At 40.1% G+C, this 25,178-nt stretch overlaps 1 protein-coding gene and 1 long non-coding RNA gene across 2 annotated transcripts in view; one reads left to right on the top strand and one right to left on the bottom strand.

Moving 5' to 3' along the window:
• Positions 1 to 392: 392 nt before the first annotated feature.
• LOC137627805 (ubiquitin-conjugating enzyme E2 W) overlaps positions 393 to 25,178 on the top strand; it is a 33,159-nt gene continuing 8,373 nt past the window's right edge. Inside the window, exons 1-4 of the mRNA XM_068359164.1 lie at positions 393 to 481; positions 7,126 to 7,228; positions 18,820 to 18,975; positions 19,138 to 19,213. Of these exons, the coding sequence (XP_068215265.1) occupies positions 411 to 481; positions 7,126 to 7,228; positions 18,820 to 18,975; positions 19,138 to 19,213 (406 nt within the window). The 5' untranslated portion in view covers positions 393 to 410. The remainder of the gene's footprint in view (positions 482 to 7,125; positions 7,229 to 18,819; positions 18,976 to 19,137; positions 19,214 to 25,178) is intronic.
• The window catches only part of LOC137627806 (uncharacterized), a 74,022-nt gene continuing 68,110 nt past the window's right edge, over positions 19,267 to 25,178 (bottom strand). The window contains exon 3 of the long non-coding RNA XR_011041225.1: positions 19,267 to 19,828. This is a non-coding gene — a long non-coding RNA (uncharacterized lncRNA). The remainder of the gene's footprint in view (positions 19,829 to 25,178) is intronic.

Here is a 25,178-nt window from a genome sequence, read left to right as displayed (position 1 = left end):
TAATACTGACGCACACACAAGTTTATGTTTTTTGTCCTTGGGTATCAATTCTTATCCGTGTACTTTTAAGCTCCAACATAAATACGCATATAATCTGACTAACCTTACGTCTTGTAAAAGGTCATACGTTCTGGTTTTCCTTCGGCATTTATTTACAGCATAATGGCAATTTTATTATGAATCTAGTGATTAGCCTAACCGCCATAAATTTGTAGTGGTCATTAACTTCAAGTTATGAGGGCAAATGCTTAAATTCACGCCCCCTCCAAACAAAATTTTACATCATACGGTGTGCATATTGGTCTTGAAATTACCATGACTTTTTCATGTAATGTTGTATTGTAGAAACATTTTGGCACAGGAAATTTATATAATTTCATTTATTCCAGAAACGTCTACAAAAAGAGCTGATGTCGCTTCTGAAGGAACCCCCACCAGGTGTCACAGTCGACGTAGATCAAGCACACACGAAGCTAACAGAGTAAGTGTTTTCCTTTTTTTGTTTCATTTTTACTATGGTCACAAGAGATCTGGCCAGTATGGGTGACGACCACCAAGTGCCAGACGTCATTTACACAGAAGCCATATTTAACCCTCAATGTAACTTACTACAAATCTAGGAGTTAGATAGATGAGGCAACGGGTTGTAGCAAAGCCATAAAAACCAACGGGGGTACGTGGTTTGGTAGAGGTATAATGCATGAGTTTGTTTCCTCTTTCGGCAAGACACCCACATTTTAAGAACCCTTTGACCTGATAAGCTAGTTATAGTAACGTTAAAGTAAGTAGTCTGATTTTGTTGCCGTTTCGTGTCGACTTGGGATTTTTTTTTTATCGAAGTACTCAAGGAACTGGTTTTTTTTTTTCAGTTATTTTTGCTCTTGGGTCATTTGGACTGATTTTGATGAAATCGGCCTTAGTGCGTCTTCCGGAAATACCCTAACCATAATTACGCAATTATTGTTTCATTATTCTAACTTTTGATTTAGGCTTTATCTCCATGGGATATGTTTTTAATGTTTCACTTATGCTGTCAATTTTATGTCAAACTTGAAGAGTAATAGGAGACATCACTAATGTTTGTATCTTTTCATTTATATTTTTTGGATATTGTAGTTGATATTTTTGTATGACATTGGTAGGTCTGACAACTTACGGGTTATATTTACTTGAAATTTAGAATGAAAGATGAACATTTTAAAAAACAAGACTCGGAAATAATATGTAACATTATTGACAGTCATAAAGGCTATCCGGTGATGAAAGCTCATATATATATATATATATATATATATATATATATATATATATATATATATATATAGTGTGTGTGTGTGTGTGTGTGTGTGTGTGTATAATGTAAAATGTGTGTAAGAGATCATATCACAGTTTTGTTACTAAAATGTATATTGTATGCATTTGCAATTACCACAATGTTCTCTTTACTTAATATCCTTTTGATACACGCGTCTCTTCAAAGCACGACACCAATTGTAGAAATAAACAATGAAGCCTAAATTCCCTTGGGTTCGAAACCTACCTCGAGAATTGTCGTTTCATGGTTTATTTTTACGCTTGGTTTTAGGCTTTGAAGTGACAAGCATTTCCAAATTGTGCGAGGAAATTAGGGTGATGTTATTTTGGCTTCTCTCTCTCTCTCTCTCTCTCTCTCTCTCTCTCTCTCTCTCTCTCTCTCTCTCTCTCTCTCTCTCTCTCTCTCTCTCACACACACACAAAGATATTCCTGAACTAATAATAAAACAACACCGCTTCCTTAAATTAATATGCATGACGTTAATAAATTGACAGTAAGAAAGTTAAAATAAAGAATTCCTGTACATGAAGGCAAGGCATGGACTATGAGACGACATCTCTCCAAAATCACCTTGCGTATAACATACAATTGTTTACTCTAAAGTGTAACTCTACGCTTGATTTTTCAAGTACTGATTTCTTTCGTACCTGGTAACTGTGAGGCTGTCATGAACTCGATGCATCAGGCGTACAATGGATATTCCATGAAATATTCACTGATATGGTTTTTTTGGTTCTTTAATTCCTTTATAAACTAAATCTTCGTCACTATGGTTCCATTGTAACGCTAAGTAATTCTAGATTTGTACGGAAATGTATTGCGTTTTTTACTGGTTTGTAGTCTTGTTTATCGTTGAAATGCCTCTGTATCGATTTATGGAATTACAGAACTACCAAAGGAGTTACAAATTTCTGTGATCTGGCATTTGAAGATCGGTGGAACTTCAAAAGTTCAAACTAACAGCGATTTTTTTTTTTTTATGCTGTTACTCTTTTTAAGATATTTTTTATTCTTCTTCTTTGTCTACTGTACATCTTTTCCCACTTCTATGTGGGGTCGATGTTTCTGGTCAGCTTTCTCCATCTACCTCTGTCCCACACCTCATCACCGGTTAATCCCTTTGATCGAAGGTCATCCTTGATACAGTCCACCCACCTTCGCTTTGGTCTCCCTCTCCTTCTCGTTCCCTGTACCTCCATTTCCTTTACTCTCCTCCCGATATACTGCTCATCTCTTCTCATGACATGACCGTACCACCTCAGTCTACTTTCTTGGATCTTATCTGATAGTTTTCTAACTCCTGTGGTACCCCTAATTACCTCATTCCGTATCTTATCTCTTCTTGTCACCCCACACATGCATCTCAACATTCTCATCTCTGCCACATCCATCTTCTTCTCTTCTGTCTTCTTTATTGCCCACGTCTCCGCTCCATACATCACTGCCGGTCTCACAACTGTCCTGTGTACTTTACCTTTCAACTTAACCCCTATTCTCCTGTCGCATTACTTCTCGTAGTTTACTTATTTCCTTTCCTAACTCGGCTATTTTCCTTGTTGGAACCCTGGGGGTTATAGCATCTTGTTTTCCAACTACGGATAGATTAGCTAGTAATAATATGGAATTGGTATCGCTTCTTTTCATTGTGTTTCTTACGTATTACGTAGGTTTATTGTCCGTAATCCTTAATTTAGTGATGCCCTAAGTATTTCATTGGTGCAACCAGTGCTGATTCCATGTACCCTTTTATCACACCGATATTAAATATTTATGCCACAAACTTCGTTGACCTCTGAAGATAGCGTGATTTTTGTCAGTAGCTGATGTCAAGAATGATATTAGCCTAGTCTTTTTGGCGGAGTGAAATGTATGATGCTAAAATTTCGACTTTGAAGTTTTCTTTCATAGTATTTTTTTTTTTAATCCAACCAAATAATATATAGAGTATATAGTTTTTGACTCTAAAAGGACGTTCGTAAGAGTGAAAGAATGTGTATCACATACATATATTTCTTCCATTTATCTTCCTTTCCTTCCTCTTTTGAGAGGGGAAAAAGCTAAAGTAAATATATATGTAAATAAGTACCCCCCCCCCCCTTTTCACCCCCAAGCCATTCTTTGATTGCGCGCCAAAGGGAATTTATTCTGGGCGCAGTCTGGAGGGGTCCCAGAAGTACTCCAGATGAAGAGAGGAAATTCCATTCCCCGTTCTTCGCTTCAGCACTCGTATGAATATTCTAAACCAGTTCTCTCGGATGAAGGTTGTCCAATATTGGGGTAGTAGGGTCGACCCTGATAGGTGGATTCTGCTTTTGTTTGTTTTCAGCCGAGATAGAGCTCTCCAACTGGTGTTGCATGTGAAACGGGGCGTAGTTTTTATAGATAGGGTTTGTGAATTTGAGATACATGGCCTAGCTTTGGGGCCGGGGAGGTCATTCAGAGGTGGGGTGGGTGTGTAACATAGGGAAATAATTAAGTTGCACTAAGTAGCAAGAGTTGGGAGGTAGACCAGCTAGTGAAAAACCTAAAATAATGCCTACTGTTCACCTCGCTGGTTGTATTTTTGGCACCAATGTCCCCATTTTGTGGGAGGGGGTCTTTTCTCCAAATAATATTTTTCCAAACGAATGAGCCATAATTCTTACGTCCAGTTTCTTTTAAGAGAAAATTTTAGATTTTCATTTTATATAGAGAGTAGAGGTCCCCTTTTTTGTTTTGTTCTTGTTGATGTCGGCTACCCCCCAAAATTGGGGGAAGTGCCTTTGGTATATGGATGGATGGATGGACTTTAATCACACTGTAAGCTTATATGTGGGGCTTCTTTTAGGTGAATTACAGTTGTAACCCGAAAACTTTAAGGTTTTTATCTAGCTTCGTTCTATATCACTGAACTCTTGAATTCTTTAGCACTGCTCTTTTTTTTCGTAGCGACAGAAAAGTTCACCCTTCTTGTAACTCAGGATATCCATAATGATTTTTTACCCAGTGCACTATTTTTTAGACACGCAAATATGGGAACGTTCGCTTTTACAGCTGGATAAGTTTGTGAGCGATAATCTGGAATCGAATGCAGTTGTGAAGAAATCACCATTAAGCTCTTTCCCCTATCAGATATGGCTTAAAAAGGAAGATAATATCCATTGCTACATTCATAATTTAATTGCTGAAGGACGAATTATACCCCATGCAGAGAATATAACTATTGCACCCCTCAAAAAATATCCACATATACGCTTTATGCACCTACACATAAAATTTATCAGCATTGCATGAAACTCCTCCTATGTAGTTCACCATTCACTTGTCTTAATGCCATCTCTTGCTTCCGTTATGTAGAAGAAAACCCCTTTTAATACTCCTTCCATCCCATTTCCTTTTATTATTATTATTATTATTATTATTATTATTATTATTATTATTACTTGCTAAACTACAAACTTAGTTGGAAAAGCCTGATGCTATAAGTCAAGAACTCCAACATTGTAGAGTAACTTATCATACTCCATTCTTCTCACATGAATATACCATCCCAAAACACTTTTGACTCATCATTCATGTTTTATGAACCTTTGGGCTGATAACCTGACACTGGAATCACTAGGTTATTGATTACCTTACTAAGACGGTGAGGAGATGGAAATGATTGGTTGGACATCGAGATAAAGATAAAGAATCAGAAAATTAGATAAATTACAAGGGCCTAGAGGTAAAATTGGATGAAATCTTCAAATTACGCTATTAAGTATAGTAGATGGATGCAAAGGCTAAAAAGTGGGTGCTGCTAATTACCAAAGGAATACTACAAAGACTTTAGTAGTGTTTACAGGGAGCCGTGCTATATGTGAGATCCACAGATAGCCCTTCTTTTCAGGATACTTCGCCAATTTTTTATTTCATCTCGTGACACCTAAACTATGCTAACGTTATATAGTTTAAAAAATATTCTAATTCATATTGCCTTAACAATATATTCTTGTATTTCAACAATGACTTATAGTCTCTGCAGTCTTCCTTTTTATCTTTGCATACATCCTACTACCATTTGTAGCTATGGCCGCTAGTCTAAGAGCCCCCGCCCGGAGATCAGCCCCTGGCAATCTGGGCCTGTGTATGTGTGCGTTTACTACCTTCTCTCATCTCATCTATTTTATTTATGTTAATCGACTTTTTCCCACTAATTATATCAACATTTATTGTTCCGTCTTTCTGGTTTCCATTCATCCCTCATAACCTCACTCTTGCTCACATTCTCAGCTATCTCCTTTTTTCAATGCTTCCATCAGTTTTCATAATTTCTCTACTATCCTCATCAGCAGCAATTCTGCACTCCATTCGTGACCCATTTTATAGCTCACAGTTTTTACTTACATTTACTGTCCTCCCTCCGAAATCTCACATCGTTCAATTCACAAAGATATTAATCAGTCAAGAGACATCACACGACCCTTGTCGCATTTAGTTTTACTTCAAATCAATCACACTCCCAATTACAGATTCTATCATGTTTTTTTATTCAGATCATAGCATTATAAATATTTCTGGAGAGCTTATCTCCAACATTTGAACACTACACGTCCTTAGCAATCTCCATAGTATCTCACTATCTATTCTATCATAAACAGAAAGGATACACACTATAGGCTACATATCATATATGGTGTGGATGTTGACATCAACTTGAAAAAGTGTTCACTCTATCAGATAGTGTCTATGAACTTTAAATAGAGCTATCTGTTACACAGTACTATCAATTGATGAAGAATGACAATCGAGGTTATTTGTGGGTGGGCTTTTTCACGATCAACTGCAAAAAGGATTTGCATGATTAACCTCATTAATCCCACTGTTTTACAGGGTCATCCACTCAAGTAAACTTTTTCCATTTACGAGTATTTCTATTCCCTGCAAATTCTTCCTCAGGTCTATCTCATCCATATTCCTCTTTACCCCCCCCCCCCCATCCATCCATCTGATATCTGGTTAAATGTTAACAGTTTCTCTTGAGGATATAGAGTATTGAAAGGTATTTTTTCCTCGCTACTTTTGTCTTCAGAAATGATGTGAGAAATATTTACGATTTGTTAGTCTGAAAAGTAAAGACAACCACCTCCTATTTTTTTAACCTCATGGTGCAGCTACGGTACTGAGTATCCCCTTAGTTGCACTTCAACACTAAACGAGTAAAGATTTTAAAATTGTCATAATTGTCTTGGGAGAATCTTTATTATATAATGATTAAGCTGTAAGTTTTTTCCTATTCAAATGATCCATCTTTGAAAGTACAGTACAGAATATTCTAGACAGAATCGACATTTCTATCTTAAATGTCCATTTGGCTGACCTCAGGCTGGGACATATGCACCACACTAAATAAGTCAATGATTCCAATCTGTTTCTATATTAAATATTACAAATTGTTGAAGTTACACTTTTGGATTAAGTCAGTGAGAAATTACTGTAGACAGTTTAGTTAGATATTTTCCTGAATATCAGTATTTAGTAATAAAGATTGTAAAATTGTTGTAATATTTCTAAGCTTATATGATCGGCCATTGGAATTGTATTGGGGGGTGGGGGATCTTTAGTTATATAATTGATATACGATAAGAATTTCCTATTCAGGCTGGACCGACATTTCTATCTCAAATGTCAACTTCACTGATGACAAATTACGAAGTGTGAATCTCTGAATATACGGTACCATGGTTTCAGCTTTTGGGACATGCAATAAGTTTCTAACATTATAGTTTGAAGTTACAGGAAAATGAGTAGTGTTGATTTACAGATCATAATTTTATTTTTATTTTCAGGTGGGTTGTTCACATGGAAGGAGCTTCAGGCACCCTTTATGAAGGCGAAAAGTTCCAGTTACAGTTTAAGTTTTCACCAAAATATCCATTTGATTCTCCAGAGGTAAGGTCTTCCCCGTGCTAAGTACTGTAACTCATTACTTTCTGAAAACCTATTAAAAGATTTTTGGGAGATATTTAGGACTGATAAGTTTCACAGGGTTCATACAATATTTTCTGTCAGCTTGATAAATAGTTATTCCTACGCGGATACAAACTTCTGAGTCATTTAATGAGTTGCTTCTGCTTTTGCTTCTTACAGCAACACAAAAAATTAATCGGTAGATAACCTCATGCTAAGTGTCTGGTCACTACACTTCTGGCCGAGCTGGCATTCGGATGTACCTGCCTTCACTCCTACAATCAGACATTGCATCGCCAGCGCGTCACCCTTATTTTTGCTTATGTTTGTGTCTTTGTGTCATGGACATTATTTTTCACTTGCATGTGAATAATCTGTGATTTAGAGTGTGTGCCTTTCAACTATGTTGACCCCAATATGTTCTTGTCCAGGCTGTAATGGTCACTCTTGGGGAACCTTTGTGAGCCAGATAGATGTGGATCCTCACCTGGTATGTCCAGCGTGTAAAGGAAAGAGATGTTCGGTAGAATCTTCATATGAGTATTGTAGGGAGTGGTCATCCTTCCAATGGAATGAATGAATACAGTATAGTTCTCGTCAGAAGAAGTGAGCCAAGAGAAGTCGTTCACCTCCTTCTCCCTTGGTAAGTGGTGAGAAGAAACGTAAAGCGAGTTCGGCCTTGAATGTTATCCCCATCCAAGTTCTGCGTGTCAGGATCCCCTCTGAGGTTTCTGTCGTGGAGGACGATGTTCCTAATTTCGTGAACATGTCACCCAGTGTCGGTAATTTGCATTATGAAATTGGAGGTGTTCTTATCGAAGATCCCCTGGCTATGGCAGCAACACACTTCCTGAGCCAAATCCACAAGATGCTTCTATTCCAGACTATGCTGCCTTATCTAGATCTCCCCTCACCCTCCACTAGTTCGCTAAGTGGGGATTTATACCTTTCTGATTATGCAGACAAGATGTTCCTGATAGAAGTGTCTCCTATCAGAACAGTAGAAGCATCTCCTCATTCCCGTAAGGACCTTAGAGTTGAGCCTGTAATTTCCCCTACCTATACCTAGGCAGCCTTATTGGAAGATGCTGATTACCAGTCTCCAAATTGTTATACAGTTAGCCCTCGCTCTTCACAGGGGTTAGGTAACAGAGACAGGGGCAAAGAACGAGAATCTGCAAATACTTGCAACCCTAGGGTGGCATAACTCCTAACCCTACCAAGTCACTGTCCATTGTCTACGCACAGTCAATTAACACTAAGTACTGCTGAATGTTGTTTTAACTTGGTTTCTATCACATTAGAAGTATTTCATAATTGAATGAAGACATTTCAGTAAGTGCACAGTACTGTATATGTACACATGTGTACACTTCATACTGGACACGTTAAGGCTACAGTACAGTACAGTGAACCCTCGTTTATCGCGGTAGATAGGTTCCAGACGCGGGCGCGATAGGTGAAAATCCGCGAAGTAGTGACATCATATTTACCTATTTATTTAACATGTATATTCGGACTTTTAAAACCTTCCCTTGTACGTAGTACTGTTAACAAACCACCCTTTAATGTACAGAACACTTAATGCATGTACTACAGCACCCTAAACTAAAACAGGCACAAATATTAAAGGCGATTTTATATCATGCGTTTCCTAAACACCTAAAAAGCACGATAAAAAATGGCAACCAATGTTTTGTTTACGTTCATCTCTGATCATAATGAAGAAACAAACTCATTTAGTGTACACATATATGTATAGGTTAGTTTTTGCATCGATTATATTGATTATACAGTACTGTATGTTGATTTTTTTATTACCAATGTTTTAGTTTACGTATTTTTCTTAGGACTTCCAAATGAAATCTTTTTCTTTATGACGCCGCCTGAAACGACGGCGTGTACGCTCAGTAAACAACCACGCTCAGAACAAACAAGGCATTTAACGCGCATGATGATAGTGATAAATAATGATACAGTACATACAGTATTTACAGTAAAAGCATTTACAAAATATGTTACCTTACAAATATAAATTATACAGTACTTGTACGTAGCAAAGCAGGAAAACAATTTACGAGAGAGAGAGAGAGAGAGAGAGAGAGAGAGAGAGAGAGAGAGAGAGAGAGAGAGAGAGAGAGAGAGATTGTTTTACGTACGTAAATGTAAATTTTAAACAAAAAAAATATGATAGGTTACAACATGTAGACTTTTAAAACCTTCCCTTTAACTTAATGCATACAGTACGTACATTACTAAACTATAAAACAGGCAGTAAGAATATTAAAGTAAAAAATAAAGATTGTTACTGTACTCACCACGAAAGAAGTTGAAGAAAAACTTGAATGGTGATGGCGATGAATTTGCTGCACAGTAGAAATGATGATGATGAAGCTGATGATGTGTTCTACTGTGCAGTCAATGATAGTATTTTACGTCTCTTCAGACGGAGGTGTCTTTTCCTGGGACACCTCTTCAACTTCTTCCTGGGAAACTTCTTCAATTTCTTCCGAAGGCGTACTAGCAGGAGGAACTGGCTCTTTTTTGCGAGGCTGGAAGAACATTGTGATCGGAAGTTGTTGCCGCTGCTTCTTTTTTCGATCCAAGAGCATCCTGTAGGGAGTCATGATGTCATCGACCTTGTTGGAGAATTGCATCGAGCGAACCATATCCTCGTCCCACTCTTGTAACATTTCTTTCGCCTCCTTGATATGGTTGCAGAACTTGGCAAGCCGTTCTAATGTTAAGCCCGTTTCTTCGACATTTTCTTGGGTCTCTTCCTGGGTACCCTCACTCTCTTCCTCACTTGCCGATTTCGTCAGGTCTTCGAGGTCTGCGTCAGTTAGGGGCTGGGAATGGCAGTCCAACAACTCGTCGACGTCTTCAGTCGTCATGTCGCCAAACCCGTCACCTCCAATTATGGCAGCCAACTGCACAGATTTCCGTATTGCAGAGTGTTGGATTTCCGACGGAGTAAATCCCTTGTCGTCGTAAACAATATCGGGCCACAGCTTCTTCCAGCTCGCATTCACGGTTGCAGGTTTCATCTCTTGAAGTGCCTTCTGAATATTCTGCAGGCACGTGGCTATGGTGTACTGCCGCCAGTACGCCTTCAAGTTGAAATCTTCATCCTCGTCATCTTGGGCAGCATCCACACACGCTACGAGGTCCGCCAAGGTATTCTTCGTGTAGAGGGCCTTGAACGCCCTGATAACCCCCTGGTCCATCGGTTGAATTAATGACGTGGTGTTGGGTGGCAGGAACTCAACCTGAACGCCCTCACGCGACAGGTCAGTTGCGTGTCCACCAGCGTTATCCATAAGGAGAAGGATCTTGAATGGCAAGCCCTTCTCTAAGAGATATTCATGGACTTGCGGGATGAAACACTGGTGGAACCAGTTGGAGGTCAGCATCTTCGTAATCCATGCTTTTTGATTATGCATCCAGTACACGGGAAGGAGATTCTTATTTTTATTTTTCAAAGCGCGAGGATTTTTCGACTTATAAATAAGCCCCGGCTTTAACAAAAATCCAGCAGCATTGCCATACATCACGAGGGTAACGCGATCCTTGAATGCCTTAAAGCCAGAGGCTTTGGCTTCCTCTTTGAACAGGAAAGTTCGCGACGGCATTCTCTTCCAAAACAAGCCAGTCTCATCCATATTAAAGACTTGTTCCGGCTTGTATCCACCTTCGGCGATAATATTCTTGAACGTCTGGTTCACGTAAGTTTCAGCAGCGGCAGTGTCAGCGGAAGCAGACTCCCCATGCAGGGAAACGCTTTTCAGGGCAAAGCGTTTCTGAAACTTCGCGAACCATCCTTTGCTTGCGGAAAAACGTTTCTGAGGCTGGGAATCAGTGGATGTCCCTGGTTGAGGATCATCTGCATCATCATCATCTTCAGCATGGTTGCCGTCGTCGTCTTTAGGTTCCTTTGCAGCAAAATTCTCATATAAACTCAAAGCCTTTGTTTGGATGGTGTTCGTATCCAAGGCTATGTTCTTCTTCCGGCAGTCGGCAATCCACACAGCTAAAGCACCTTCCATGCGTACGATCCTTTTATTACGCGTTGTAACGACTCGCTTCGCTGATCTGCTAAAGGTGATTGCAGCCGTCTTTCTAATGTTCGCCTCGTCCTTTTTGATATAGCGAACGGTGGATTCGTTGATGCCAAAATGGCGGCCGGCGGCCGCGTAACTTCTACCATCTTTTAACATGTCGAGAAGCGTAACCTTCTCAGCTATCGTCATCATCCTTCGGTGGCGTTTAGGCTCGCTACCAGCCTTACTAGAAGCAGAACGCTTGGGAGGCATTGTACAGTAGGATTTAACAGAAAGTTCAACAAAAAGTTCAACTTAAAACAGTCGCACACAGCACAGATTAAACTTCACAAACTTAAGAACGTCTACTCAGCGATACGCGGAAAGAGAAAGTGAACGATCCAGCCCCGCGAGAACTTTGATGCTGCGGGTAGAAGATGCGGGCAAAACACCAATCACAGGCTAGATAACAAAACTTGAGTTCTGATTCGTCATCTATCAGCGCTTGAACCAATCACAACCCGTCTTACAGTACTATGATGCGTTGGTTACTCATAGAAGATGCCCCGCGCATACTGAACGTACGTAGATTAAGTACAATACCGTAATAATAATAAATAATGATAATAATACTGTACAGTAATAATAATAATAATAATGATAATAATAATAACAATAATAATTTTATTAACAACAACAACAATAATAATAATAACAATAATAATAAAAATTTACGTACGCTATTTTACGCCTCTCTCTCTCTCTCTCTCTCTCTCTCTCTCTCTCTCTCTCTCTCTCTCTCTCTCGTACGCTTATTCGAAATGTGATTTTTGCAACAAAGAATATTATTGGATGCAGTACTGTACTACGTACGTATACATACAAAAGATTCATGGAAAAGAAGCACATCCATTACAGTACACACCATTCTAATATGGTATGACTGCATCTGATTTGCGTTTCATGGTCGATTTAATTTTACTACGTACTGAATTATCGTATGATCACATTCTCTTTTCGTGTTTTATTTCTTTCTGTGCTGAATTATATATCATATGTAATGCAATGAACAATCAGTAAGAGCAGATATTACTAATTACAGTATTAATGGAATTACAGGTAACAAAATATCGTATTTGGTTGTCTTCAGATTTCGCGGTATTTTCGAATTTTCCGGAAAATCCGCGATATGTATATATATATGGGTTATGGGAAAACCCCGCGAAGTGGTGAATCCGCGATTGTCGAACCGCGAAGTAGCGAGGGTTCACTGTATAGTAAGGCTGCAGTACAGTACAATAGTCAACAGGACACTTTTAACAACAAAACAATGTTGGTCCTAATATATCATTTACTGATACTGTAGTGTATATTACTGTAATATGTGTACTGTATTATCACAACAATACAGCTAATTGTACTGTAAGTGTTCGCTGTTTTCGTTTGGACGACTCACACTGTTTGACAACTTACAGCACACATAACCTACATTTCAATATTGTAGAGTACTGTACTGTACAATATGTATACAATGATATTGCTTTTAAGGTTAACTAAGTGTACATATTTTATATAAAGACCACTAACCATTTTCCTACAAAGTTCTACACAGCACTCTTGAAGCATGACGCAACTCTTGATGCGTCATGTCTTCCGCAGTACTGTAGGGAATCATATCCTACTGGGTAAGGTACTGTAGATGTATGTACCACTGTACAGTATACAAATGCATCACTTTATTACATGGAAACCTGATTCTGCTAAAAGAGGACTGAAACGTGAGGGTGGACTGTACCGAGAAAGACTTGTCTTGTACACCTGGGGTCCTTGGTATAAAACTCCTTTAAAGAGTGCCTGGGATGAGTCAAGAGATTAGTATCTCTGTACTATGAGGGTGGTCTGGCTTCATTGCTATGCCCCTCCCTTCTAGATTTGGCAATACCTTCATGTTCTAAGCAGGCCTCGACTCCCAAGCTTCCTAAAGCTGGGAAGTAGAGTGTAACTATTCTTGCAATTCCTAGAATTTTGTCCAAGAATGTCGTTTGGCCAAATGTTCAGATTCTTGAATCTGAACATGCCGACAGATCTAAACATGATGACGCCACCATATGCATTGCCTTTGCTGTGTATGAGGTTACCCCCACACAGCCTAGGCAGGCCGATCGGCCCAAACAAGTTGTCACTCCCAAGCACTGTAAATGTCACTGAACACACCGCCATTGTGACATGTGAGCATTTTCCTTTGCATCATGATGATGCTAAGAAGATGGCTATTCGTCCATCGGATACTGGAAGACGTAATAAACCATATAGAGCTTCACAAACTCCCGGCCAGGAACCAAAGAGATAGAACCCTATGCAGGTAAGAACCTTGTCTTATGCGAGAGACAAATCCTTTAATCGTCCAAACAGATCCTGTTCTTACACTCAGTCTGACGATCATGACTACCAGGATAAGCGTTCTTTGCAACGCTATTCATTTATAAGTAATTCTTTACAGGTACAAGAAGCAGATTTGGGGTGCCAAAATTCCTCCCTTTTTCCAAGAATTAGCCTACATCAGATGTAGATGAACGATTTGCCAGACGAAGTAAACGTAGAAAGAGTTCCGAGAGAGAAATTAACCCCTCTGTCTCCCGACCTAGAAATAGACATGACTACTCTTACGATAGAAACGACCGCTCTTATGATGGGAGTGACTTAAGACTCCTCCCACGCCTTGTCTGCCGGAAGGGAAGGACGTTGGAGGAATGATAAAGAGGTCTATTTAATCAGAACATTATCTGGTAATTATCATGATTGATGATTCTCCTGAGAATAACTTGGCGTGTGAAATGACAAGCTCTGCTGATGTACCCCCACTTGAGACTCCAGTATCGAGTTCGGAGGCCACTCATCTTATTAAGGTTATGAGCCTTATCCGCAACTTAAGAGGTTTGGACGAGCCTCATTTAGCACAGACTGCTAATAGACGATGCAGCATCGACGATATCTTCCCTCTGTCTCAGAATCCCAGACTTAGGTTTGATGATCCTTTCCAGTCAAACGAAAGGCACTTGAGCTTTGAACTCCAAGATCTCTGCTGCAGAAAACTTATGCCCTTACCTCTGCCACGCAATAGACGTTTTTATGTTAACTTTGGTACCTTTCAGAGGTCGCTACCGTGGTAGCCATTCAGACCTGTTCGTGGATAGACCACTAGTATGGGGCTCTCTCTTGATTTGCGTTTTTTAGGAATTTCAGGAAGAAGACCTTACGGCACCAGTTCAAGGAACTCTCCAGATCTGGCGCCAAGCCCATAGAGTTTCTACTCCACCAAAATGTTTTTTCATGGGGAAATTGTGTTCTGAAGAGGCGTGACGCTGTCTTAGCGAGATGCTCTAGACAGCCGTCTCATAGAGATGCCACAGTCTTAGGAACTGTGACCTCATCATCTCTCCTCTCTTTCTGTCCTCAGAAGTTAGAAAGACTGGGGCAGAGCCCAGTAGTCAACAGAGCAGCTGCACCAAGGTTGTCCAATCCTCAGAAACAGACTAAGAACTCATCCTTTAGGCAACTGCCCTAACAGAGACGCCTCCTTCCTCCCATGGACGGAAAAAAGCCTGGGAGGCAGAATCCTGAGCCTAACTTTCGTTGGAGAGGTCACCCTTCTGCTCGAAGAGGACGTGGTGGCAGAAGTTCGCACTGGCTAGGGCTTGTCCCCCAGTTTACCACCAGTGGGGGATGCTTGCAAAGCAACTGGCAAAGGTGGCGGGACTCAGGGGCCCACCCTTGTAAGACAGAACTCTGACCAGAAATTGGATTCTACCATACTATATGAAAGGATCGTCAAAAGACTAACTCCTGACGGAGGAAGTTGCCAAGCTACTAAGCAAGGATGCAGTAGAGGAAGTCTTCAACAACTCTCCAGCCTTCCTCAGCAATCTTTTCTTGGTAGAGAAGCTGACGGGAGGTTGGAGACCCGTCATAGACCTTTCCCTCTTGAACCTCTTAATTTTGCAGACAAGGTTCAAGATGGAGACTCCATCCTCGCAGCTATCAGGAAGAACGACTACTTTCTGACCAACGACCTAAAAGATGCTTACTTTGAGGTCCCCATCCATCCTGCCTCAAGGAAGTATCAAAGGTTTCCCTTTCGAGACAAAGTGTTTTAGTTCAAGGTGCTGTGCTTCGACCTGTCTACAGCCCTTCAAGTCTTCACCAAAGTCTTTGTCCTTGTCTCAGCCTGGGCTCATGCCATGGGCATCAGGCTCTTGAGATACTTAGATGACTAGCTTCTCTCGGTGGAATTTTGAGCTCTCCTGCTGAAGCTTAGAGATCTGTTGCAGTTATTTGTTAGAAGTTAAGGATTCAGCTGAACCTCCAAAAGTACAGCCTCATCCCAACCAATCCATCAGGTATCAGGACATGGATATAGACTCGGTACAAGCTAAGGCCTTCCCTGCTGCAGACAGTGGCGAGGTTCAGGACTTTGGCAGCAACTTTCCTGAGAAGGAACTTCCTGCTTGCCCAGACATGGCTGAAGTTATTAGGTCACCTCTCCTTGTTGGAGAAACTCGTCCCCCTGGGAACATTGCATCTGTGCTCTGTGCAGTGGGCTCTGAAGACCCTGTGGTTTCAAGCATCACTTTCCTGCAACCCTAATACGAGTACCTCTATATCAGACCTCCTGTGGTGGCTGGCGGAAGAAAACATGTTAGTAGGAATACCCCTCCAGGATCCTCTCCCCATAGTTCATGCTGTTCACAGATGCATCTCGCTAGGGATGGGGCACCCATATGGGAAAGGAACAGATCTCAGGCCTGTATGGTCAGAGGAAGACAAGAGCTTCCACATAAACTTCCTGGAAGTGAAAGTGACGCAACTAGCATTACTGTACTCCAATTTGCCAAGACTCTGGCAGGTCACTTCGTGGTATTGAGCGACAACTCCACGGTAGTGACCTACATCTTCAACACAAGGAGGCGTAGACTCTCTCCTTCTATGCAATTAAGCAGTAGAGATCCTTAAATGGACACAGTCCCAGGCAATCTCTCTCTCTGTAAAGTTTATCCCCAGGAAGAGAAACTTCATTGCAGACCAGTTGAGACGTCGAGGGACGACAGTTGGGAAAAATGGTCTTTGCTTCCTCTAGTGGCAGAGAGACTTAGAACTTTGTGGGGTTCCCTGACTCTGGACATGTTCACCACCCACCTGAATCACAAACTCCTGGTGTATTGCTCTCCAGTCCCAAACCAAGCTGCAGTGATGGAAGACTCATTTCAATATCCGTGGGACAGTCTGGACTTCTACACCTTTCCACCGTTCTGTCTGACTCGTCAGACATTGAACAGAATCAAAACATCCGAGGGAGTCAAGAGTAACGCTAGTGGCCCCAATGTGGCCAGCAGTGGAGTGGTATTCAGACCTGCTGGAACTTCTCACGGACATACTAAGAGAACTTCAAGAATGGCCAAACCTGCTATGCCAACCTCACATAAAAAAAATTCCACAAGGCAGTACACTGCCTGTCCCTTCACGGTTGGAGACTATCCATCAACTCCTCCGAAAGAAAGGCTTTTCGAGACCAACTGCGATGTAGCTTTTCGGATACCTCTAAAAGTCCAGTTTACCAGGCAAAGTGGAAAATCTTCTGTGATTGATGTCGAAGGGGAAATTTTGCTTCACTCAAGGCCCCTATTCCCCTGGTCGCAGACTTTTTAGTGTTCCTAAACAAGAAGGCCCTTTCTGCCACTGCAGTGAAAGGCTATCACTGGGCCTTGAGCCAAGTATTCAAGCAGAAAGGTCTGGGCCTCTCAGATCCCTGGGAACTCTCAGCTTTGATATGAAGTTTCGAGCAGTCTTGTCCTTCTTGAAAACTAAAACTCCCCCTCCAAGGATGTGACTAAAAGCCTACGGGCTTTAAAAAAAGCCCTGTATTAACCTATGCATAAAGCCTTAGATAGAGACCTCACCCTATTCCCTTAGCCTCAGCCAAGAAAGCGAATGAACTGCATGGTATATCTCACCTTGTGTCACATTCCTGAGTGTGGAGAGAACTATCTTTGTACTTTGTTCCTGAATTTGTGGCCAAAACTAAAAAATGCGGTTGATAATGACATGATTTGACTCTTTCATGATCATGTCTCTCAAAGAGGTAAAACTGATAACCCAGATGACATGTTATATGTTCTGTAAGAGCAGCACGTAAATATCTAAAAAGAACGCAGTATCTCAGGCCCAGAATCTCCAATTTGTTTGTGAGCACTGGCCATTCCAAAAAGGTTTCCAGAAATGCCATCTATTTTTGATGGAAAGAAATTATCATGAGAGCCTATAAGTCCACAGGGGAAGCGTCTCCAAGGGCTCTTCCCCTCGAGCACATGATATACGTGGGCCTACTGCAACCCTAGAGTTCCGCAAAAACCACTCTGTAGTTAAAGTTCTAAAAGCAGGAGTCTGGAAGAGACAAACCACTTTTCCAAACCACTACCTTAAAGATTGCACATATAGGTCCTTAGACACATTTTCTATAGAACCCATTGTTGCCCCACAGCAAATAAACCCTAATTTAAGCTCTCATGGGACAAGTAACTGCTTCTATCGCAGGCATTAGTTACTCTGCATTATAAGGGTGTTTATGAGCATAAAGGCAAATAGCAATTTTGAACAAACTTGAAGCCCTCACTTAAAATCTCCTTGATGCAGGTAAGAATGCCTTGTGCTTGTTGACTGATGTATAATGATATACTGTAATGCATTTATTAATATTACAAGTCACCTGATGTTCATATCACTTCACCCTGGTAAAGCTCTTTGGATTGGAACAGAAGGACCTGCCTTGTATGAGCCGGCTCCACTGTTCATAAATAATTCACTTTGATCTCTTGCATTACTATAGTAATTGTATCTTAGGGTAAATGGCAGACCTCCTACAGCAAGGAGGCTTCCTCCCAGCTAAGAAAAACTCCATTTTAAAAATGACTCGGAAGTTTGTCTCCGTGAAGAAACAAACTACAAATTTTATATAATTTGTATTTGTCCTACCTATACAAACCTGAGTCATTTACCAAAGGTCCTCCCCCAGACACCCCTCAAGTCTTTCATCTGCTGAAAGTTGTGACTAGATGCTTGAGACAAGCGTAACCCGTCATACCAGCAGCATAGCATGACACAATCTACCGATTCTTTGTTTTGTCTGGCCATAAGAAACAAAACCAGAAATAAACCATTAAATGACTCAGATTTGTATAGCTAGGAAAAATACAGATTATATAACATTTTTAGTTTTTAATTACTTTAATTATTAGGTGACACACATGCATGGATGTCGGGAGAATGGGTTTTGTACTTATTAGGTAATTTATTATACCTTTAAGAAGACGAACAAAAAACATTGAATAGTTTGTGCATTGTAATGGTAATTATAAATTTCCTGTAATACAGTACTTTTGCGCAACTCCCATATATCCACAATAGAATAATTATGTACTAAATAAGGTGTCTAACCTAAACCTTCTCTAGTGATTCTAAGATTTTTTTGTTTCGTTTCAGGTGATATTTGTTGGAGATAATATTCCCATCCATCCACATATCTACTCAAATGGGCATATATGCTTGAGCATTTTAACAGAAGACTGGTCCCCTGCCCTGTCAGTTCAGGCTATTTGTCTATCCATTATTTCTATGTTATCATCATGTAAAGAAAAGGTAAATGTCTTACTTTGTATTGTCATGAATATTAAAAAGATCACTGAAAAATAACATTGTTTAATGGTGAGAAAGATTAAGATTAAAAATTTATATTCATTGCATCTACTTTTGTTCCCACAAGTATATACTTGAATTTACAATCGTTTTCTTTCCTTACAGAAACGACCACCAGATAATAGTTACTATGTTAAAACTTGCAGTGCCAATCCGAAAAAAACCAAATGGTGGTATCATGGTATGTATTTTTGTTTTCTATTAGAATAATTTGCATTACAATTTTGTTTTTTCTTGTAGTTGATATTTTTTGCTTTCTGTAATATAATTTTGTAGCATTTTATCAATGATCAGTAATTACATTGTACTACAGTATACTAGATAAATAAGCTAGCTTTGGATTCAAAGTAATGATGCATCAACCCTTGCCTTATAAATGTTCACTTTTAACCCAAAAGTGATATTTCCTATTTACGTTGCACTAAGATTTAGAAATGGAATACAGTACAATATCCCCACAGGTGTAAGAAAGTAACCTATAGTTTACTGTGAGAGTAAAATAGCTTGATTTCATGGTATTTAAGGTGATACTTGGCAATTTTCCTTTAATACTAATAAGGAATTTTGAATGATTCAGGAACCTAAAACTAATTTTTTTTTTTCAGATAAAATATTTATATTGAATTATTATCATGAGTGGCAGTTGAAAATAATAGACACCTATGAAATTTGAACACTTGCAGAATGCATTTATTAATTTATTTGTAATTTAGGCCATCAAAAGGTTAAACATTCAATACTGTCAGTCATATTGGATAGGAACTATCTCAGTTTTGCCATGAAGTTCTTATGGAATCTGAAAAAAAAGAAGGTAAAATTAGGCATAATATTTGAATCATTGACATACACATAACCATAATATTCTCATTAATGTACAAACTTGAAAGTTACAATAATATATATGTAAATGGTAAAGTACAGTTTAGTTTAGACTCCACACTATGTGAAATTACATTTAACATAAGTCCAGATCTTAATGCATCTGGTAAGTTTAGGGGTGATACATACTATATAGAACTCATCCAATGTTCACCTTGAAGTTTATTTTCAATAACTCCATGTCTGACTTTGCACCACAAATACTAATCTTCAGAAGCCAGAAATCAAAGAGCCCTTGCAGACAGTCAGACTTATCTCAAACCATCACTGCTTAGTGCTAAGAACCATTACCCTCTAAATGTCTGCTCATACCACATAACGATAAACCAATTTTGTTAAAACTGGACAAGGCCCTCAATCTTGGGCAAGTATTTCCGTCCAATGTCTTTATTCAGAACTGGTGAAATTAAAAAGCAGTCATTCTCACAACAAACATACAAGACTACCCTTCATTAAGCTTATTCAGTCTGAAAGTTTTCTCTCCATAATTCTTATCATAGCAGCCCAAGTATCATCAGTAACCATGAGGAAAAAATCTTTACTCGACAATACTTCAAATTTTTATGTAAATCCATATATCAAGCAAGTTTAAGTATTTCAACGACTGATCCATGATGAACAATTGTAATTACCAAGAAATATCAAGGATTTGTCTTGTGTGGACACCAATTAATGGTAGCCTACAGCAGTCTTAGTGAGAAGTTGCTGTTTTGTAAGACCAAAGTTCAATAGATCACTAGTACTGTTAACTGTTAAGATACACTTAATTATTTATTTTAAATATAAAACTTACCCGCTGGTTATATAATGGCTAATGTCCTGACGCCTAGGCAGGAAATTCAAAATCTCGTGCGCGGCTTAGCTCAGATATGCCAGGTGTACCCCAGCGCCCTCATGGTACAAATAGAACTATACTCAACCAATTCAGATTTTCTCTGCCGCCATAGCTGGCTGTACTATTGGAAATTCTCTCTCACTTTCATACTTTGTTTGGACGTTATTTGGTGATGTATTAACGTTTTTGAGTTTTGGCTTTCGCATATTTGTTTTATTTGATCTGTGATCAAATATTTTTAACTTTAAAGGTAGGGTTAGGTTTTTCAACCTATTTTAAACCTAACGAAAGCATAAGGGCGAAATGTAAACATTTTGGCCATTGATGACGTCACAGCCTCTTCCGTAGGCTAAAAGTCTGTCTTGCTTTTTACAAAGAATATAAGTGAATAAGCTTTTAGACTATTAAGTTATAAATTAAATTAAAAGAATTATTTTGAGAAAATTTTATCCTTTTATAGTTTTCTTTAGATAATCTTCGATCCGTTTGCAAAGATTAACTAGCGTTCAGTTTATCTTTGTTACGCAGTACAGTAGTCAGTATCGTTACGATGTTACAATATATTGTAGCAATTTTATGAATAGTACTTTCTTCTTACTTCTAAAAACTTAAGTTGTACTATATAAAAGGAACATCTTATTTTACAATTAATTGGTCCTTTCAGTATTTTTTCCTTAGTCAGAGATTAAAGGATGTTACTGTTCAGTTTATTTTATACGATGCCGTATTCTTTACAATCGTCGTAGCGCACGATTCTATGTATCGTCGTTGCCTTGGTGGTTTTTGTAATACTAAAATTGTTCGTATATTATTTGTAAAAATGATCCAATGATGCGAGTGATGATTCGTCTTTTATTGGAACCCCTTAATTTAAGGGTTTATTTTAATTTATAAATATGTCTATTAAGGTAATATTTGATTTTTAATATTTTGTTACATTTATATGGGATTCGGTACTTCTGCTTTCCCATTCAAACAATTGTCCAGTGACAGAATTATAAGTCTCTCCCTACGGAGTTCATTTCGTTTGAGAGAGCGTATACTTTGATTTTCAGGTAATTATGAAACTATCTTTGTTCCAAAGAGTAAAGTGCAAATTTTTTAGTGATAAATTGTGCAGTGAATTTTATTCAGTGGAGAGTGCTTCTATTCGGACCTGCCGTTATCCTAGCCTTAGACCTCTATCGAGCTCCCGGACCCAAGGGAGAAGTTAAGTCGAACGGCAAAAGGAATCGAGAGGGTAACCAGGCGTTACAGTCTTTCAAGACCCGAACTGAAGTCCTCTTGAGCGTTTTCTGTCGATCACCAGAATGCTCACCCTCGCTATAGATAAAGCGAGGTATTAGTGTTTTCAAAGGCGCTAAGCTGAAAACAAAATTAGATTCATTCTGCGTGTGTTACGTTTCATGCGGCGCAGACGCAGTGCCGCCACCTCCACTTGATGGGTGTCGTCTCTCGACAGTGGCAAGCGCTATGGATCGACGAAGATAATGCTGAATACGTTTCGCCTAAGGTTGATCCTTGATCTTTGCAGTTAGGCATGAAACAGCATCTATCTTCGTTTATGCAGTCATTTCAGCCTGCCGTTAACAGTGCGGTTGGGTGTCTCGAATCCGGTCTTTGACACAGTCGCACAGGCGACGTGTCTTTAACGGTGAGGACTCGTTGTCGCACAGGCAGCCTACCAACCGCAATGTTCAGTGGTGGGAGAAAGTGAATGCTTTACTTCGATTACCTGCTCAACGCAAACCGACTGCTCATAGCGCTTAGTATCAGTCTATACAGACGCGCCGATGTTCACCAGGCAGCAGAGCCGGCGAAGCGTCATCGGAACGTTGCGGCAACGGAAACGGAACGTCGACGGAATGGAGCGAAGTGCCACGTCAGTGTGGACACTTCAGCGTCAGTGTGGACGCTTCAGCGCCAGTGTGGACGCTTCAGCGCCAGTGTGGACGCTTCAGCGCCAGTGTGGACGCTTCAGCGTCGGGGTGGACGCTTCGCTACCTATGACAATAGACTTTGATGTCTACCTGACCATAAACGTCTAGTGTTGAGTTATTGTTGCTCCAGGCGCTCTATTAAGAAATAAATCTTAACTAGAAAGATATTATATTCTCGGACCAAGGCCTGCAGGGCTGACTCTTGGTTGGGAGAACTAGAATTAAAACCTCTAAGTATTGAGGTCTGAATTCAGAATCATAAGGAGTGGATTCCTAAGAATCAAGACTTCTCTTCCTAGGATAGTGATTGTAAAAGGAAGGGAATAATTTTCAGAAACTCATGAGAATTTTTCTAAAGAGTTTCCCTCATTTTTTTACCTGCTACTCCTCGTTCCGACTTAAGAGTTTTCGATAGTTGAGTTGATGGTGTCGCTATTTATTTTATTTTATTTTTTTACTAGCCAGCTACAACCCTAGTTGGGAAAGCAAGATGCTTTAACCCAAAGGGCTCCTTTAGGGAACGATGGCCCAGTAATTTAATGGTAAAATAAATACATAAATTAACATTAAATCATTCTCAGAGAAATATCGAACCTTTCTGTAGAGATTGATACAGCGCTTGCAGCTGCAACAGCAGAAAGGGCATTAAGGCCTTTATGAGAATAGAACGTAAAAGTATATCTCCCACCGCGGGCAGATCTTTTTATGATTTAATGTGTTATGTTTTAAACCGCTCTTGTTAGTGACTCGTAAACATAGCGCAGTCCTCTGGAGGAGGCGTTTGTTCGTGTTCACCTTGCCCCTAGTCCTATATCTCTTCCTTACGTTCCAACCCTTGGGAGAAGGAAGGTCGGTAGGCTGAGGTTCTTCGCGGACCTTGTGCATTAAACGTTTGTTCCGCCAAGCGATATTGTTGATGCAGTCCAAGACGTTCTTTCTCCACTTTGGAATGATGAAGTAATGCTCTTTTCTTCACCTATGATTGGCGAGCTATGACATAACAACCATGTGACATAATATCTTGAAAAGAGCAAAGTTGGAATGTCTTGAAGTGATCAGTTCGTCATCGCTATGGTATCATGGATCTTGTAACTTTTCTGTGTATTAGAATGCAGTTCCCTGACGAGAATGACGTTCTACGTTTTTCCTGTCTACCAGACTAGGAAGTTACTTGTCATGTATGCACACGAACAGAACTTACCTTCGCAGCAGACGTGTTTTGATGCTTAAACAGAAGCAATCGAGTGTGTTTTTTCTTCCACGAGAGAAGCGGAAGTCAGACAAGTCACATACAATCCTAGCTCTTCCTCTGGTATCTGACACACTTTCAGGGAGGAAAGACTTTGTCCTCATCGAAGGATGCAAAACCTAGACTTGGTAATCACCAATAAATATGTCCAAGACCTTTCAGGAGTTGTATGTTTTCTATTAACTTATCCTGCAGTATCTAACGTTAGCCGGAAGTTTTTTCTTTTCGGAAGAAGGCGATGTGTCAGGACCAGAATCGTGTAAGACACATAGTTCTTCAAGGGAAAAGGTGCTCAGTTTGCTTCTGTTCATACTTCTCCTCCCCAGTTTGGGGAAAGTGTCTATTACTTTCTTCTGAGGTCTAGCGACTACTGTTGACAGTATCTCACAGCATTGGATACGTTCAGTTTGCGCACAAAGCGCACTTGAAATGTCATAGGGACTCTCCCAGGTCGCTCACAGGACTGCGGTTGATGTTCTCTCCCGGCCTCCAATTCTCGTTCCTCAGTTACTAGAGCCTCAGCACCAGCAGATTGAAGAGTAAGCCTCTCTGAGTCCAAAGAGCTGTTGTCATCAACTGACCCCTCCATGTCTAGCGCAGGAAATAATATGTCCTCTAGGGTAGGGCGCAAGGGTAGCACAAAGAACCAAGCCTCTCCCTCCTGATCCAAGAACCTCACGATCTGTAGCCGTTTCCTGGGGGTCAGTTGGTGGAAACTGCTTTCTCTGCATCAGTGGACCCACCTTGTCCTTCCTTAAAGTACCATTGGAGAAAGGAGAGAGTTTCAAGATGTCTAAGAGGGGGATCCCTCTTGTTCGTAGACCTCTAAGAGGAAGCTGCTGACTATGGTCGATCAAACTTGATTGGAGACAATCTATAGTTGTCCACGAACGAGATCTCTTGTGGAGACACACCCCATATGATTGTGTTTCTCATGTCTCCTCTAGGAGTAGTCTCTTGCCCCTCCACTTTGAGCTAATGTTAAACATAGCAATCGGGGACAGTGGATTATCCTGCGTAGTGTGTGACTGTGCATCAAAATCTCTCAAGGCAAACGGTCCTTAGAAGATTTCCCATCCTTGGAGTGGGTGAGGGATGTGAGAATACCACTGGAATAAGGAGTACAGGTTCCTTTCTGCTGACGGACACACTTGCTATTTCATCTGGGGAGGAAGGGTCAGACGGTAACCTACCCTTACCACCTCTTGCAGGTGATGCGCTCAGTGATCATATGAAGTGTCCC

Source organism: Palaemon carinicauda, chromosome 35 (genome assembly GCF_036898095.1).
Source record: "Palaemon carinicauda isolate YSFRI2023 chromosome 35, ASM3689809v2, whole genome shotgun sequence".
Taxonomy (NCBI): domain Eukaryota; kingdom Metazoa; phylum Arthropoda; class Malacostraca; order Decapoda; family Palaemonidae; genus Palaemon; species Palaemon carinicauda.
Note: the sequence above shows the minus strand (reverse complement) of the source record. Positions and strands in the feature narration are given on the sequence as shown.